This window comes from Sceloporus occidentalis, unplaced genomic scaffold, assembly GCF_023333645.1.
Source record: "Sceloporus occidentalis isolate IW3139 unplaced genomic scaffold, rSceOcc1.0.p SCAF_1, whole genome shotgun sequence".
NCBI lineage: Eukaryota > Metazoa > Chordata > Lepidosauria > Squamata > Phrynosomatidae > Sceloporus > Sceloporus occidentalis.
The window spans coordinates 151,940,679-151,957,509 of record NW_028316981.1 but is presented as its reverse complement, the minus strand read 5'-3'; the positions used below and the strand labels follow the sequence as shown (position 1 = coordinate 151,957,509).

At 45.4% G+C, this 16,831-nt stretch overlaps 1 protein-coding gene across 1 annotated transcript; it reads right to left on the bottom strand.

Annotated features, from left to right (window-relative positions):
* Positions 1-661: 661 nt before the first annotated feature.
* LOC149322434 (tubulin alpha-1C chain) lies at positions 662-14,581 on the bottom strand. Its single transcript, XM_089477609.1, has 4 exons — positions 14,463-14,581; positions 4,586-4,808; positions 3,709-3,857; positions 662-1,730 (listed from the first exon to the last, which is right to left on the bottom strand). The coding sequence occupies exons 1-4, from the start codon at positions 14,463-14,465 to the stop codon at positions 756-758; spliced, it is 1,350 nt and encodes a 449-aa protein (XP_089333735.1). The 5' UTR covers positions 14,466-14,581; the 3' UTR covers positions 662-755.
* Positions 14,582-16,831: the final 2,250 nt, after the last annotated feature.

The following is a 16,831-nucleotide window of genomic DNA, read 5'->3' as shown; positions in this document are numbered from 1 at the left end:
ATAACCCTTGGATTCTTCCTGTGAAATTGCTTTTCTGTCAAAGGAATCTTTTTTAAATATCCTAGAAATGTTTTTGATTTTATTGTTAGAATGCTATCTTGACAGTTTTGTGTTTTGTTTTACAATAGCTTACTATATTTTTCCTCTGCCTAAATGTTCCCTCAGATGTTTTTTACTACAACTCACATCACCACAAGCCAGCATGGCCCATAACAATGCTGGTTGGGAAATAAACAGAAGTGATCCCCCAAAACATTTGGTAGATACCAGATTCAGAGAGGCTGTTTTGTGGTAAGAGTGCCCTAGAATATCTGCTAGGAAAGAAAAATAAATCCATAGTATATAGTAATCTGATAAGAGGCCCTTGAATAGAAGAAACATGTGTCTGATTAGGAGTTACCCTTCCTGTCACCAAATTGCTAGTGCTGCAATTTCTAGGTCATTGTCCTTGCTTGCTTCACTGGTTTTCAAACGCACATGTTGCCCTGCCACAGAACCATTCAAGCTTTGCCAAGTTAACAGCCCAGCCAATCCCATTCAAATTATTCAACCAGGATGTTCTCAACTGACACCAGAGCATAGCAGGTCCCTGGACTACACTCTTTATGTAGCTCAGTAAGACAGGACATGGCTTGTTCTACAAAGAAAGAGAAAAGACTGCTTTCATCTGAAGACAACTTTTAATGAGATTTGGCACAATAGTGACAGGAGTCCAGAAGGAGGCAGGAGTAAAAAACAGAAAACCTCATACAAGATTAGTATTCTTCCCCTTCATCTTCCCCATCTGCACTGTCTGCCCCAACCTCCTCATAATCCTTCTCAAGGGCAGCCATGTCCTCCCGAGCCTCGGAGAACTCTCCTTCCTCCATCCCCTCCCCAACGTACCAATGGACAAAGGCACGCTTGGCATACATCAGGTCAAATTTGTGATCCAGGCGAGCCCAGGCCTCAGCAATGGCTGTGGTGTTGCTCAGCATGCAGACCGCACGCTGTACTTTGGCCAGGTCGCCTCCAGGGACCACAGTGGGGGGCTGGTAGTTAATGCCCACCTTGAAACCAGTGGGACACCAGTCCACAAACTGAATGCTACGTTTGGTCTTGATGGTGGCAATAGCAGCATTGACATCTTTGGGAACAACATCACCACGGTACAACAGGCAGCAGGCCATGTATTTACCGTGACGAGGGTCACATTTCACCATCTGGTTGGCTGGCTCAAAGCAAGCATTGGTGATCTCAGCTACAGTTAGCTGCTCATGATAAGCCTTCTCAGCTGAGATGACGGGGGCATAGGTGGCCAGGGGGAAGTGGATACGGGGATAGGGCACCAAGTTGGTCTGGAATTCTGTCAGATCTACATTCAGGGCACCATCAAATCGCAGGGAAGCTGTGATGGAGGACACAATCTGACTGATCAGGCGGTTGAGGTTGGTGTAAGTGGGGCGCTCAATGTCTAGATTCCTGCGGCAGATGTCATAGATGGCCTCGTTGTCTACCATGAAGGCGCAGTCGGAGTGTTCTAGGGTGGTGTGGGTGGTCAGGATGGAGTTGTAGGGCTCAACTACGGCTGTGGAGACTTGAGGAGCTGGGTAGATGGAGAACTCCAGCTTGGACTTCTTGCCATAGTCAACAGACAGCCGCTCCATCAGCAAAGAGGTAAAACCAGAGCCCGTGCCACCACCAAAGCTGTGGAAGACCAGAAAGCCCTGCAGGCCTGTGCACTGGTCAGCCTATGGGAAAGAAAAGACAGATGTTTAATGCAGGTTTGCAAAAAAAAAAAAAAAAATTACTTAGCTGCATAGAGGCTCCAGTTAATAAACTCAAGGCATATTTCCTATCTTATTCTTCTATTTTAGGAAATCTTCTGACAGTCCACATGTTGACTCCAACTGCTACCAGTCCCTTCCAACATGGCTGAGTTAAGGACAATGTGCCTTACAGCTCCAAGGCAGCAGGCTTCCCCACTTTTGAAGCAGGTATTATGCAGCGATGCTTAGCAGCCCTTCTCATCTCATTTGATCCTAGTCAATTTATGCCTGAATTTCTCCTACTATAGTTTGTTGTGGGTTTTTCGGGCGAGGAGGAAGCAGAAGAGATAAAGAGGGGAAACAGCAAGGATTCTGCACAAGGCAAAACCACCTCCCATCAACATAACCAAAAAAGAAAGAAAAGCCATCAAGGACCTCAATTCGGATCCATAAATCATCATTCTCCCAGCAGACAAAAGCAATGCCACAGTAATCATGGATACAGAACAATACAAACAAAAAATCAAGTAACTCCTGGATCCTACTATATACAAAAAGCTGAAACAAGACCCAACCAGCAGGAAGAAACTCTTCTAGAACATGGCCACATAGCCCGAAAAAAACACAAAAAACTATGGATGCCAGCCATGAAAGCCTTCGAGTCCCCTACTATTTTAGAATGTAGTTCGTAGTTCGTTACAAAACTAAAGGCAGGAAACAGGTAAGGTAAGCACATAGACAACTTCTCCTTTTCCAATACAAGAGATGGAAAACCTTTGGAAACCCTCCCCAGTTTTTCTGGCCTACAAATCCCATTAGTCCCAGCCATTGTATCCAATGATAAGGAGGTAAGAGAGTTGAAATTCAGAACATGAAAGTTAAGGTTTCCTCAGGTCTGTCCAAGATGATAGGCCTGATTTAGAAGAAGTAAGGATAAGAGACCAGCTCATAAAAGCTAAAGCAGGGGGAAAGCAAGGCAAAGGTGTCTACAAGCTGGCTAAAGAGAAAAGAATGGGCCATGTGGAGGTGGTGGGAAAATGCCATTGCTACACAAGTCTGCATGCTTTTGATATACAGGCATACCTTAATGAACAAAACCTCTGACAAAGAAGCTTCTTTTCATAAAGTTTTTAATGACCCTCAGCCCCCTTCCTATCCCTTCTTGTCTTTAGTCTAGCATCAGCATTGGAAAGATGGTGGAGTAGGGCTGAAGTAACGCAGACATTTGGTGTCTGATTTCAGCAATTTGTCTTCAGTAAACAATGTAATAAAAGTTTGAGCTGTTGAGTATGAGATTCTACTCTTACCACTCCTATTGCAGATGTGCATGCATGCCTACAACAGGCAAGGTATACAGGAGCTGCCTGCACAATCCCTTACTGAGCACACACGGATGTCAAATCAGGGGTAATGGAGAAAACACATAAGCCTGCCTTGCCAACTACCCCCAGCATGTTAAGAAAAAAAGAAAGAAAAAGGCCTAGGTCTTTAAGTTTGGCCACCAAAATGGAAATCATAACAAAACTGAAAACTGATGAAAGAAAAGACATCCCTATATAAATTCTGAAGGAAGCTTCAAATAGTCTCTAGAAGATTTCATATGTTTGTGTCTACTTATATAAGGCTTACTTGACCTTGGTTGTTTCATTTCATATATACATATTGTTCATTTTGGATTTTAAAATTCTGAAACATGTTTTACTACTCTTCTTTTGTGGTGTAGGAACCTATCCTAATTCTTTCCATGTTATTTCTGTGTTTGGTACAAAAGTTTCAGTTAAAGAAGTAATGTGCAGGACCACATCTATTTTGTTAAGTGAAGTATACCTTAGCTTGTAGATGGAAACTTCTATGTTAAGAACAGAGTAGTAATAAAACCTGTACTCCAGAAAATTGTCCCTTTCTCAAATGAAGAATCCAAAGGTTACTTGCTATTCTAGAGGCAGTATCAGTTGCTTACCAGCTTCCTGATCCTGTCAAGGACCAAGTCAATGATCTCCTTGCCAATAGTGTAGTGGCCCCTGGCATAGTTGTTGGCCGCATCTTCCTTGCCAGTGATGAGCTGCTCAGGGTGGAAGAGCTGGCGGTAGGTTCCAGTGCGCACTTCATCTGCAGAGAGAGAATAAGGGAGGTTGGGATGAGGGAACATTTAGGATGTTCTGGTATAGTGTGAATTTGAACTACCAATTCAGGATGTGCTATGAACAAAATGCCTCTTTTGCACAAAACCAGGGCTTTCAATGGAGAACTGAACTTTAGGAAGTATTAAGCTGCCAGACTAGAGTAAAGAACTCACTGGGAATTGCCATTTGAAGGGTTGCCAGGGAGGAGAATCTTGGATGAGCCGGATGACTATTTTTTGGAGTATTTCTCTAAGAACCCAGTGATTATGATTGTGGGAGCTTTAGTCCACAAAAATTACTTTCCCCATTTCTTGATACCATAGCATGAAACTGCTTTAAAACCAAATCAGATTATTAGCATATGTAATGCACTACTTAATCCCATTGCAGACCTACATGCAACCTTTTTACCCTGGAGGAACCCTTAAAATAATGTTCAGGTCTCAGTGAATCTTTGCAAACAAATTACTACAGTACAAAAAAAAAAAAAAAAAAAAAAAAAAAACCCCAAACATTTATTATTATTTTTCAATCATAAGCTCTCACACATAAGTAAGCCATATCGCTTTTACTTTCTAGCCTTTAACCAGAAATGTTGGGGACTGAGCAAAGGATCTTGTGCATGGAAATTTCTGTGCCCAGCCATTAATCTTTAGCCCTCTCCTATGACATCTTGTATTTGAAGAGCATGGGTGACATAACATGTATGCTCACCAATCACAGTTGGCTCCAAGTCTATGAACACAGCTCTGGGGACGTGTTTGCCAGCTCCTGTTTCACTGAAGAATGTGTTGAAGGAGTCGTCTCCTCCCCCGATGGTCTTGTCGCTGGGCATCTGCCCATCAGGCTGGATACCATGTTCAAGGCAGTAGAGCTCCCAGCAGGCATTGCCAATCTGGACTCCGGCTTGGCCAACATGGATGGAGATGCACTCACGCTGTGAAGAGACACAGATATATTCCAAAGTAAGCTTGTTCCAGAGCAAGTAATGAACAGCACATTTTAAATGTTTTAGACAAAGTTTTTTATTGACTAGAGTCCTCTTCATCAAGAGACAATCCAAGCAATAGGTGCATATGCAAACACATCTGAAGAATTAGGATAGCTTACTCCACAATAAGAAGGGGGATATTAGGCAGGCTGGAGGTATATATGGGCAATTTGCACAGGTTTAGTAAGGTTTTCTGACCTCCAACTATTTAAGCAGCAACCTAAATTATCCTCCTGAAATTAAGCAAGCCTTGAGGAATTGGAAATGGATTTTTCTGTGTAAAGAACATACGTTTTCTACCCAACATAAATGCCTGAGTTCAGAAGACTCCAATTGTGAATGTATTTGCAAAGGGTTGATTCCAGGGTTAGGGTTCTAGTACAAAAAACAAAACAAAAACACAGTAGTGCCAGCAAACCAATAGTTTACCCTTAATGAATTCATTAGCGCTTGCTGCTAACCCACAAGAAATATTTTTCAGAATAATTTTTAGAATATTTGTAGGGGGGAAAACTGAGTTTGAGTTTTATCCATGAATTCAACACTATCTATTGCCTGAAGAACATGTAATAAGTGCTTGAAGTCTGGCAGTTTGCCTATGGAAAAATGCTGGAGGAAAGTAAAAACCTCTCATCATTATCTCCTCTGAGGAGGACAACTAGTAAACAGGATGCCTCCTGCTTCAAATTGCTAGTTTCCCCTCACTAAGAAATAAGCAAGTTTCACCTGACTCCAGAAGCATTCCTGATTGAAGACACAAAGTTGTTGCCACTCTTTCCTCTCCACTTTTGGGAGCCCCTAAAGAACTCTCTATCATTTAACATTAGCTGAGTTCATTCAGCATTCCTTTAATCCTAAACTTAAAAGGTTTTCTTCTCTCCCCTTCCTCACCCCCTATCCTTTTAAACCAGCTTAAGCCAGCCAGCTCTCACTACCTAAGTCACAGCACAAGGGGTTAGATAAACAGAAGTGAAAATTGCATTTTGGAAGGCTAGGATCCACCCCACCATCACTATTATTCCTCCCTGAACAGAGCTAACTTACACTACTTAAATGCACCAGATTCCATTTGTTCTTGGAAAGGTTTAGTTCCTGGATGAGAGATCACCAATGAATACCAGAGGCTACAGATGACATTTCAGAGGAAAGAACTGGCAAAACCACCTCTGACTACTCACATTTGGTGGTTCTTGAGATTCTAGCAGGAACCAGACTAGATCCTGTAGGCCTCACCACTGTCCAGTCCTGCTTTAAACTCTCCTTACCTGTATGACTAGGGCACATTGTCAGTCTCACATTAAGGCAAAAAATATCCTCTCAAGGAACCAGTGGTGAGATTTCTTCAATAGGGTGAAAGAAAGGAGTTTCCATGAGGATTTAGCACTTTTGGTTGAATGCAAGAAATTCAAAGCTAAACCCAAGCCTATATTGGGATCCTGCCTGTTTCACCTGAAGTCCTATGAATGCTTAAGTAGATCAAGTAGAGAGGAATGCAGTGGGCCTTATTCAAGTTAATATGAACAGCAGAATTGTGCATGAATGTGCCCTCAGGTCAGCTGCTGACTTATGGCAACTCTGTGAATTTCATAGGGTTTTCTTAAGCAAGGAGACAGAAGCTGCTTTGTGTGTGATGCAACAAGGGGGCCAAGAGAGATAGGACTGCAGTAGCCATACTATGTGAATCTGTTTTATGTGATCCATTAAACCTTTTTACTATCTGTCCTTTGTTTGCAGACCTTGTGCATTATTGCTTTAGTATCATTTAGTTCATCACACTAAAACATTTCAGCCAGTAACACATATGAAGGGGTCACCTTTCACAATAGTATTGTAAGTGCCACAATTTACTAGGACAAAGTTGTCCACTCAGTACCTCTTCCAAGGCCACTGTGATCACCTGAGCTTCTTCTTCTAGAACATCAGAGGCCTCCCCATCAAAACAAATGGGAAAAGTATTTATTCCTGAAAGGCTGCAGGGGCACAGTTTTCCTCAAGGTACACCCGAAAGGATTCCCAACTCCCCCAGCCCTTGTAAATTGAAATTAGAAGTGCACTGGGAGTTTTCTGTTTTTCTTTAAATTCTGCCTGTTTCGGGGGTGCAATACAGGCTGCAGTGGGTCTTCAAAGACCAAGACTGGCTCTGGACCCACCCATGTTGCCTGTTCCTGGATTTAGAAAAAATGAGGTGTGTTATTTCTTTATTTTTATTGCTAGCCTATGTGGCCATCCTTAAGTATCACAAGTCTATTTGAATATGGCCTAAATTCAATTGCTTAGTCTCAATTATAGTAAACCCATTGGATCTGTGAGATTTACATAAACTTTGATTTATATAAATCCTCTTCATGTAATGGGCCTGTTCTGACTGGATTTAGCTCTATGCTTTTCACAGTGATGTGTTTTAAAAAGAGAGGCAAATCTGTCCTGATCAGAGAGCATACTGATTGGTTGGTTGGATAGTACCTTTCTTCCCTAATCAAAATTAGGTTACTCAGAGCAGGGATGGAGAACTTCTGGCCCTAGATGTCTGCCCAACCATAAATCATGTGGGTAGAACAAATCAGAATTGTAGGCCAAAACATCTGGAAGGCCAGACACTCTCCAACCTTCCACTAGAGGCTTTAAACAGTGCATCAATACTAAAATCCCTCCCCTCTAGAAGCAACCCAACCCCTGTGCCAGGGATTGTATCCCAGATACTGTTGCTCATTCCTAATCAGCACTGGAAGCCTTGGGTGTGACTCAGAAGAACCACCCAAAGTATTTCTGAGTCATTGTGTCTACTGAAGCACAATGGATCCAGCAAAGGGGAGGCAGGGGTCAAGCATCAGGGTCTTCCTCTGTATTTATGATCAGACAGACACAAGTGACTAAAGTCCATTTTTCATATATCTAACCCTGGCAGTTTGGAAATACCATTCTGTACTCACAGTTCCCTACATGTATGTAAATAATACAGCAAAAGGACCAAGCTGAGGGTGGCTCTGAGGCATGCCACTTCAAGGAAAGCTATGGACATTTTAACTGACGCATGAAAAATCATGTGACATTGTTGACAGGCATGAATACAAAACAATCAAGAGTGAGGGATCAAAATAACCCATATGGAGCCTTGGGATATATGGTTGCTAGTGTTTAAAAAATTGAATTCTCTTTCCCCCTTCTTAGATAGATAGGGAAGTCCTGCATGTAAACTCTCATCTCTCTCTCTCTCATTCAAACTAACCATAGGACATAGGTTACTCCCCCTCTGGGACTAGCTGACATTCTCTCAAAATATTTTCAACTGAACTGTTGTGTTTCCATCTTCCTGCACTCAGCTTTCTTTGGACAGATGGTGAGACAAATATTTCTTTTACCTTTAGCTAGATTAGGATATATCTTCTCCATAAATATAGATTAAAGCCATTAGTAAACGTGTGTTTTAAACTACAAATTAAGGCCCCATACAGACAGGCCAAAATAAAGCTGCTTCGGGCCACTTTGGAGGTACGTTATTTAAATTATACATGCATCCTAAGAGTCCAGAAGCCACGCCAAAGCCACAATCCAGTCCTAAGGCCTGGAGCGCAGCTTTGGTGCAGCTTCCAAACTCTTAGGACGTATGCATCATTTAAACAGCATACCTTCAAAGTGGCGCGAAGCAGCTTTATTTTGGCCTGTCTGTATGGGGCCTATGTGTCTGTTGTTTTTTGGAGGCAGCCTCAGTTCTTAGTAAAGCATAGTTAGACAAGAGCACATTTCCGCTATTCTGCTAATTTAAAGCTAGACCCCAACAGGCTTGGCTTTGACATTTTTTATGTTTAAATATTTTTGTTTCCTTACCAAAGGCTGAAGCCTTAGGAAACTTAAATTACCTCACAGCTAGCAACGTATTGATAGCCAGAGGAAAAACTCAGGCAGTTCTGAACATTGGTTTAACCTAAGTTATCAAATCCTCTAATATATTTTCCTTAAGGAAAATACATCCATGCATACTTGACCATAATAGATACAATACTCTCATTCACTGCCATCTTTTCTAGCAGCCTCATCCAAGCTTCCCTCTCCCCCCCCCCCCATGTTTTGTATAACAGCTCCCATCATTTCCCATCAGCGTTACCCATGCTGGTCTAGGGTATGTTGAAACACAGAGTCCAACATCTGGGGAAGACACCAAGCTGGGCAAGGCCAGTTTATGCAAACTATGGAGCCACAGCTGCAAGACTATGGTGCGTTACAGACTGCCCCTTTGAGGCGGCCTGTAGGCATTGCTTTCCCTGGTGTATCAGGGCCTCAGCTGCCAGACCGGCAGCCTCCAAGGCCCTGATCCGCCGCTTTCCAGGCTGCAGGGAAGCGGCAAAAGGCTGCTTCCCAGCAGCCTGGAAAGGGGTGTCCTTGGGGCTTGAAGCCCCAAGGACACCCTGCGGCGGCGGGGAGGAGGAGAAAGGGGCCGCTTGGCCCCTTTCTCCCTAGCGTTGCTGGGCGCAGCCATCTAAAGGCTGTGCCCAGCGACGCAAACCAGGAAGGAGCTCTGAAATGGAGCTCCTTCTTGTTCCGTGGAAAGGGCGCACTAAGCGCCCTGGCGTGGAGCGACGACGTCACGTCCGCACCACCCCATATAGAGGTGGCGCGGTCGTGACGTCGTCATGGTGGCCCCCATGTGGAAGGGGCGCCGCCATTTTGTACGGACTCAGTCCGTACTATGGTTAGGGGCATCCAGAAGTGACGCCCCTTTTTAACCGTAGTACGGACTGAGTCCGTACTTAAAGGCCCGTCCGTAACAGGCCTATATAATTAGATTATAGTATCTTAACTTTGCTTGCCCCATACACACACCATCTCCAGTCCCCACTTATTTTCTATGCCAGTTCCATATAATCACGATCCACACAAGGACATCTGATTGCAAACAGCAGCCACATTAAAGGTTGTGCCCCAAGTTGTTCATTGGGAAGATTATAGGAGACTCTGGAGTTCACTTTAATTGGTAATGACTCCTTCCTCAGAAGTATCCATCTACTTGTTAATGAGTACCTCCCATCAGGATTAGGCTTGTTTTAACTAGCTGTATATAGCAGAGGGCATAGTCAGCAATAGCTTGCAGAAGAGGAAGGTTAGACTCAGGCCTCACCCACCAAAACATATTTCAGTATTTGAGGCTATTTAAAATGCTACTTTAAATGCCACTCTCTTTTTCATGGAACACAAAGGGAGGGGATTCATTTAAACACAGCTTGGCAAGTGCAACAAATTGCTGCCTTGTGGGCTTCTGGAACTCAGAATGCCTGTCCACTAAAGAGTACCAGATATTCAGTAGTTATCCAAGTTAAATATTTATCTTTAGAACAGGAGTGAGAAATCTGCAACGCTGCTATTCCATTCATACCTCACCACCACCCATGCTAGCTAGGACTGATGAAAACTGCAGTTCAGCATCCCCAACAGGGCTACAAGCTCTGCTGTAGGTATGTTCGGTTCGGTGGGGTGAAAATGCCCCCTAAATTTGCAAATGCCCCCTAAATCACAAAAATGCCCCCTAAATTTGCTACAGCTGTATGTGACATCTGCATGTTCCTCCAGATGCAATCACAACTCTCCTAGACAACAGAGGTGAGAGATGTTCTGACTGTTCATCTGAGAACACCAGGGGGCCCATGTGTCTTATTCCACACCTCTACCTCACACTTTTCACTGGGAACCTTACCAGAAGCTGGCTATGAGAACCATGGGCAGGAGGAACTTAGATGGCTTATTAAACCTGTACCTTCAGAACTGGTGACTGTAGAACATCATCCCACCAGTCCTCTCAAACAATAGACTAGTTTATGGGGCAAAAGGCAAACCGTTGAACCCACACAGCTCTGCACTCCCAACAAAGGGGAAAGGCTGGGATTCTACATAGGTGCAGCCAGGAACCTGGCTATTGCTGACACCAGCACCACCATCATCTCCAACATCTGCTGCCTCACTGTGCCCAATAGCACAGCAGGCCTTATGGGAGAAGAGTCATTATGATGTTCTTGAGGTGCAAAATCTGAAGTGCAAAACAAGTATTTGGAAGCAGTCACACCTGATGTAGTCAGCACCCTTTATGATTTAATAGCTTGTCACTGTAGAGCTCAAAAACACCCAGAGGGAGACTTGGAAAACTCTTTCTACTGTTGTCCTCCATTTCCATGGATTCTTTATCCACAAATTCAAGCATCTACAGCTTGAAAAACAAATTAAAGTATACATTCCAAAAAGCAAACCTCAATTCTTATCTTATGTAAGGGACACCATTTTACTATGCCACTGTATTTAACCGGACTTGAACATCCACGGATTTTGGTATCCATGGGGGATCCTGGAACCAAACCCCAGAGGATAACAAGGGCCACTGTACTTCACTTCAATTCACACCAGCCCCAATGGCAACTTTACTATAGGGCTCCTGTAAAATTTATGACCCTCCCAAACCTGAAATGCATTTGGCCCTCCGCATTTGCGGCTTTGACTTGTGTGGATTTATTTGCAGTTTTGATTAATATGTTAATGTATTAATAGGTTCTCTCTAGGTCCTCCAGCACAGCTCTGCCAGAAGTTGACCATAGAGTTTAGAGAACCTAGAAATGAATCTGTGATCAACTTCTGGCAGATGTTGGCCACAGAGTTGCAGTGGATGACCTGGAGATTCCTTGAGAGGTGTTCTCTTAAATTTAAAAAATTGTTGTTTTTTAATTTGTGGTTTTCCCACATTCATGGGGGTCCTTCACCCCTAACCCCAGCGAACATGGAAGGACCACTGTACTAAATCCTGGTTTGTCCCCATTAATGGTGGTATGATTTTTTTTTTTAATGTCATTCAGCTCATTTTATTGAGCAACATGTTGCCTTTTAAAATGGATGTTCCAACTGCATCTTCAGCGCTCTCCTGTAGTCGGGCTGAGTTATGCAACAGAGCTATTATTCCACCATTCATAGTTCTGCATCCCTCCCTTGGGTTGGAGAGCCGCAAAATTGTTGGTAAGCTTTGTCCTGCCCATCTGCAGCTGGCCTCATGCCATGGCCTATAAAACCCCTTATAGAAGACTCTCTCAGCAGGAGCCATGCCAAGAGCTCCACAAGTTCAAACTTGGCCACTTTCACTTTTAAGATCACTCCCCAACTGGAAGAAGATTACAGTGTTCCAGGAGGCTGGGCTTAAAAGTGTGACCTAAGCCGCTTAGGCTAGCATCTTGTACTGTGCAGGTATTATTTATTTATTTATTATTTATTTATTTAGAAAAGGCTGTGTGTTATGCAGAAATTCTCAAGAGGTAGAAAAGAGGTTTTTCCCAGTTGGGAGGAGTCTTTGAAATGAGGGAAAGAGGCAATGAGGTAGTTAATCCCTAAATGAGGCACCTTCTTGTGCTGCCCCCTCCCCACTTCCCCAAAAAGTGACTCAGCTGGCAGTCACAAGGGGCAGGGAGGCCAGGGAGAGGAGGCCAGGCCTACCTCCAGGGAGCCACCACAGTCATATCCTGTTGCTCAGAGCAAGATAACATTTCCCCTTTATGGGTGGTCTTCCACTGGCCTCTCTCTCTCTCTCTCTCTCTCTCTCTCTCTGTTCCTTCACAATGCCCCTCTGAACTGGTCTGGGCAAGAGCTTTGATGCAAAACATCTATGGACCTATTAACCAGAACAAGTAAATTGAGGCTGAAGCTCACTCTGCCATTGTTAGGCAAAGGGAGGCTGCTGCCTCAGAAAGCAGAGTTTACCAGTCATGTAAGTATGTAGAGAGCTCTTGTAGCACCTTTGAGACTAACTGAAAGAAAGAAGTTGGCAGCCTGAGTTTTCCTACAATCTCTACAGACTAATACAGCTGTATCTTTGAATTCTACCGCTACAGTCATATAAGGGCAACAAAGTGGAAAATATTACTGCCAGAGTGGTGGAGAGGTCTGAGTGATGGACTAGGACTCTGGAGATCAGGGTTCAAAGCCTTGCCAAGAAAACCCACCAGGTGACCTTGGGCGAGTCAGAACACACTCAGCCTCAGAAAACCCCTGTGACAGAGTTGGCATTAATCAGAAACGACTGGAAGGCAAACAGCAACAAACCTGGTAACTATTTAATGTGATGCTACAGTGTTTTTAATTGGAGGTAAGAGGAGAGGTGTTGCCTCCCACAAAGCTCCTTGGTGGTCTTTGGCTGGTTATGCTCCTTGACCTGTATATGTCTACTAGGCAGGGGTGTATGTTTGTCTCAGGTAGCCAATCCCTGAGCTTTATGCCCCTTGTGTACCCCTGTCATCAACAATTATTCTCTCCAGCCATCTTTATAGACCCTAACTTGCCCCAAGCATCTCCTGGCATCCACCTCTGATTCACTGTTGTGTGCCTTCAAGTCATTTCTGACTTATGATGACCTTATCACGGGTTTTTCTTGGCAAGATGTGTTCTTGGGGGGGAGGGGGGTTGGCGTTGCCACCCTCTGAGGCTGAGAGATTGTGACCTGCCCAAGGTCACCCAGTGGGTTTCATGGCTCAGTGGGGGTTCCAACCCTGGTCTCTAGTGATAATCCAAGCAAGACTTTCTAGAGACCAGGGTTGGAATATAAACGGTAGAGAGAGTCAGCTCTGGCTGGGTCCTCTACTTATGAAGGAGTCTGATATGCCTGTTAAGCTTCTCTGCAAGTTCCCCTCCTAAGGCCTGGGCAGCCAGCCAAACCGGTTTTTGAGAACCACGAGGGAGCTAGGATCCACCCTGCCCCAACGGTTGGTGCAATGGAGTTTTAGGGGTTGAACTGGATGGCCTTGGAGGTCTCTTCCAGCTCTGGGGCTCCATGAAACCCCCACTCCACCCCGAGATGAGCCTTCTTAACGTGCAACTGGACACGTGTGCTGCTCTCCAAAGGCAAAAAGATCAGAGACGGGGGGGGGGGGGCGGGGAGGGAACTAATGCTTAGATGGAAGTTCGTGGAGAGGCACTGCTCCACACATTCAGAGGAAGCGCCAGGGCCCCAGAAGAGCGAGGCCGCCGAGGGCACTCCCTTCCCTTTCCCCCCCCCTCGCCTCGCCTCCCGCCATTCAGCCTCCCGGGCGTCTCCTCCTGACACGTGTCTCGGGAGGAAAGTCCAGACGAGACTTGCTAAACCCTTCGCCTTGCCAGAACCAGCGTGGCCCAGTAGTTGCAGCGTTGGACTCTTCTTTGTACTCTTATACTATATGAACCGAGTCCCTTCCTGGGGGAGAAAAGCGGCGCCGAAGTTAGATAAAGTAAAAAATAAATGATTGGGGAGTGTTAAAATTAGGGGTTTTTTAAGTGTTTTTATCTTGTGAGACGCCTTGGGTGCCTTTCTGGAAGAAAAGCGGCGTAGAAATGACTGGTGACCAGGGGTCGAATCCCGACTCGGCCATGGAAAGCCACCTTGGGCGGGTCACACTCTCTCAGCCTCAGAGGATGGCAGTGGCAAACGCCCCTCGCCACCAACACCCCGGGATAGGGTTCGCCATCAGTCGGAACCGACTGGGAGGCCCACAAAGAGAGCTTCCTCCCTCCCTCATCGGGCTCAAGCCTCCCTCTCCCCCAAGTGTTCTTCTCCGAGAGAAAGGGGGGCCTTCCCGGTCTCTCCTTCCTTTCCCTTCATCCACTTACCATGTTCCTTGGCGAAGGGAAAGGGCTGGCAAAGGACAGGCAGCTGCCGAGGGAGGAAGGGCGGGAGAGTCTTCCTCACTGACCGACTCGTCAAGGGAGCCTCCAGTGAGCAGAAACTTCTGGTCTAACTCAGCCCTCGCCCGGGAGGGGCCTTTTATAGCCGCGGGAGGAGGAGGAGGAGGAGGGACTCTGGGGCTTTGGTCCCCTTTTTAATTCCCCGGCCCCTAATTGGCGGGTTGGGGGGGGAGGAATGTCTGAAGGCAGTGACGCGCGCATTCCAGAAAGGGGGGGGGGGAGAGGCTGAGCGGCCGCCCTCCTTTTCCCGGACATGTCCTCCCTCGCAACTTTCTCTCCAGGAGTAGAATTCAGAGACATAGCCGTGTTAGTCTATAGAATCAAGTCTGCAGAGAGATATTGTAGCACTTTTGAGACTCACTGGAATATAGATATAGATATACTGTGCACGTACGTATATTTGCCAGGAGATATTTGGGGGTAGGCTGGCAAAGTGGGAAAAAGTCCCCCTTCAGGATTTACTTTGCCAGCCTTATATGTGTGTGTGTTTGCCAGAAGGAGATGGGGGGCAGGCTGGCAAAGTAAAGTCTGAAGGGGGACGTTTTCTCCTCAGAGAAAAAAGAAATGGCGGCTTATTTCCCCCCCCCCCCCGCCCCTGATATTCCCATTCAGTTTGGAAAAGAAGATGGTGGAAAGTGGAGAGAAAATGCAAAGTTGAGGAGGAGGGAGGGAAGGCGGAGGTCCTGGGAGGGATTTGGGAAGAGAGTTGCCGACAGCCAGCCAGCCAAAACGCAGCCCAGGCACATTCCTGAGGGATGGCTGCTGCTGCTGCTGTTGCTGCTGGGCTCCTCTGCTACAGCAGCAGCAGCAAACCTCCCATGACCCCCCCCCCCAAGAAAGGGAAGGGGAAAGGGGTCTTGTTATAAGTGGCACCTATAAAAGCCCCTCCTCCGCCAAGGCTTATATGATGACACCATGAATTCATTCCCCTTGCAGAGTCCCCAGTCTCTTCTTGCAAAGGGATCTTGTTGTAGCATCTTTGAGACTCAGGTCCAAAACACACTGCAGAAATAATCCAGTTTAAAAACTCTTTTTGACTGCCCTGGTTCAGTGCTAGGGAAACCTGGGAACTGCAGTTTGTTGTGGCACCAGAGCTCTTTCTGACAGAAAAGGCTAAACGTGTCACAAAGCTACAGTTCCCAGAATTCCCTAGCACTGAGCCAGGGCAGTTAAAATGGTCTCAAACTGGATTATTTCTGCAGGGGCAGGGCGGTTTTGGACCTAACTGAAAGAAAGAAGCTGGCTTTGGTAATTTGTTGTTGTTAACTGCCCTCTAGTCCATCTGGGCCCATGGTGACCCTGTGGCTGAGACATCTCCAAGACCCCCTGCCCTCCACTGCTCTGCTAAGGTCCTGCAAATTCATACCTGTGACCTTCCTAATTGAATCTAGCCATCTACTGTGTGGCTTTCCTCTCTTTCTACATCCCTCCACCTTTCCTAGCATTGTTATTGTCTTCTCATGATGTGGCCAAAGTATGACTGCCTCAGCTTTATCTTCTTGGCTTCCAGGGAGCATTCAGGTTTTATCTCTTCAAGGGCCCATTTGTTTGTCTTTTTTGGCTGTCCATGGCATCCTCATCACTCTTCTCCAGCACCACATCTCAAATGAATTTTCTTCTATCCACTTTCTTCACTGTCCAGCTTTCACATCTATACATGGTGATGCGGAATACAATGGCTTATGCAATTCTAACTTTAGTGCTCAGTAAATATCTTTACTCTTTAGGATCTTGTCTAGTTCTTTTCAGGCTGTCCTTCCCATTCCTAATCCATCTTCTGGTTTCTTGGCTACAGTCTGCTTCCTGGTAGACTTTTGAAAGACTTCAGCCTATTTCCCTCATGCATCTGAGGAAGTAGAATGAAGTCTACGAAAGCTCATGCCACCAGTTCCTTTCCTTCAGTCTCAAAGGTGCTGGCATACTGATTCACCAGACAAACATGGCTATGTCTTTGAAGTCTCTTGTTTGTTGTTATGTGCCTTCAAGTCATTTCTGGCTTATGGCAACCCTGAGGCAAACCTATCACAGGTTTTTCTGAGGCTGAGAGTGTGGGATTTATCCAAGGTCACCCAGTGGATTTTCACAGCCAAGTGGGGGATCAAACTCTGACCTCCAGCCACTATACCAGCCTGGTTCTTGTAGCTGTCCTTATTTGGGGATGGAAAAATAAAATATTGCCTCTGCTTCGTGCGAGCTGGCCATGCTGGCTGGGGGATTCTGGGAGCTGAAGTCCAAAAAGAAACTCTTCCAAGTTCTTCTCCTGGGAGCCACTCATCTGTCATGCAAAGGTGTAG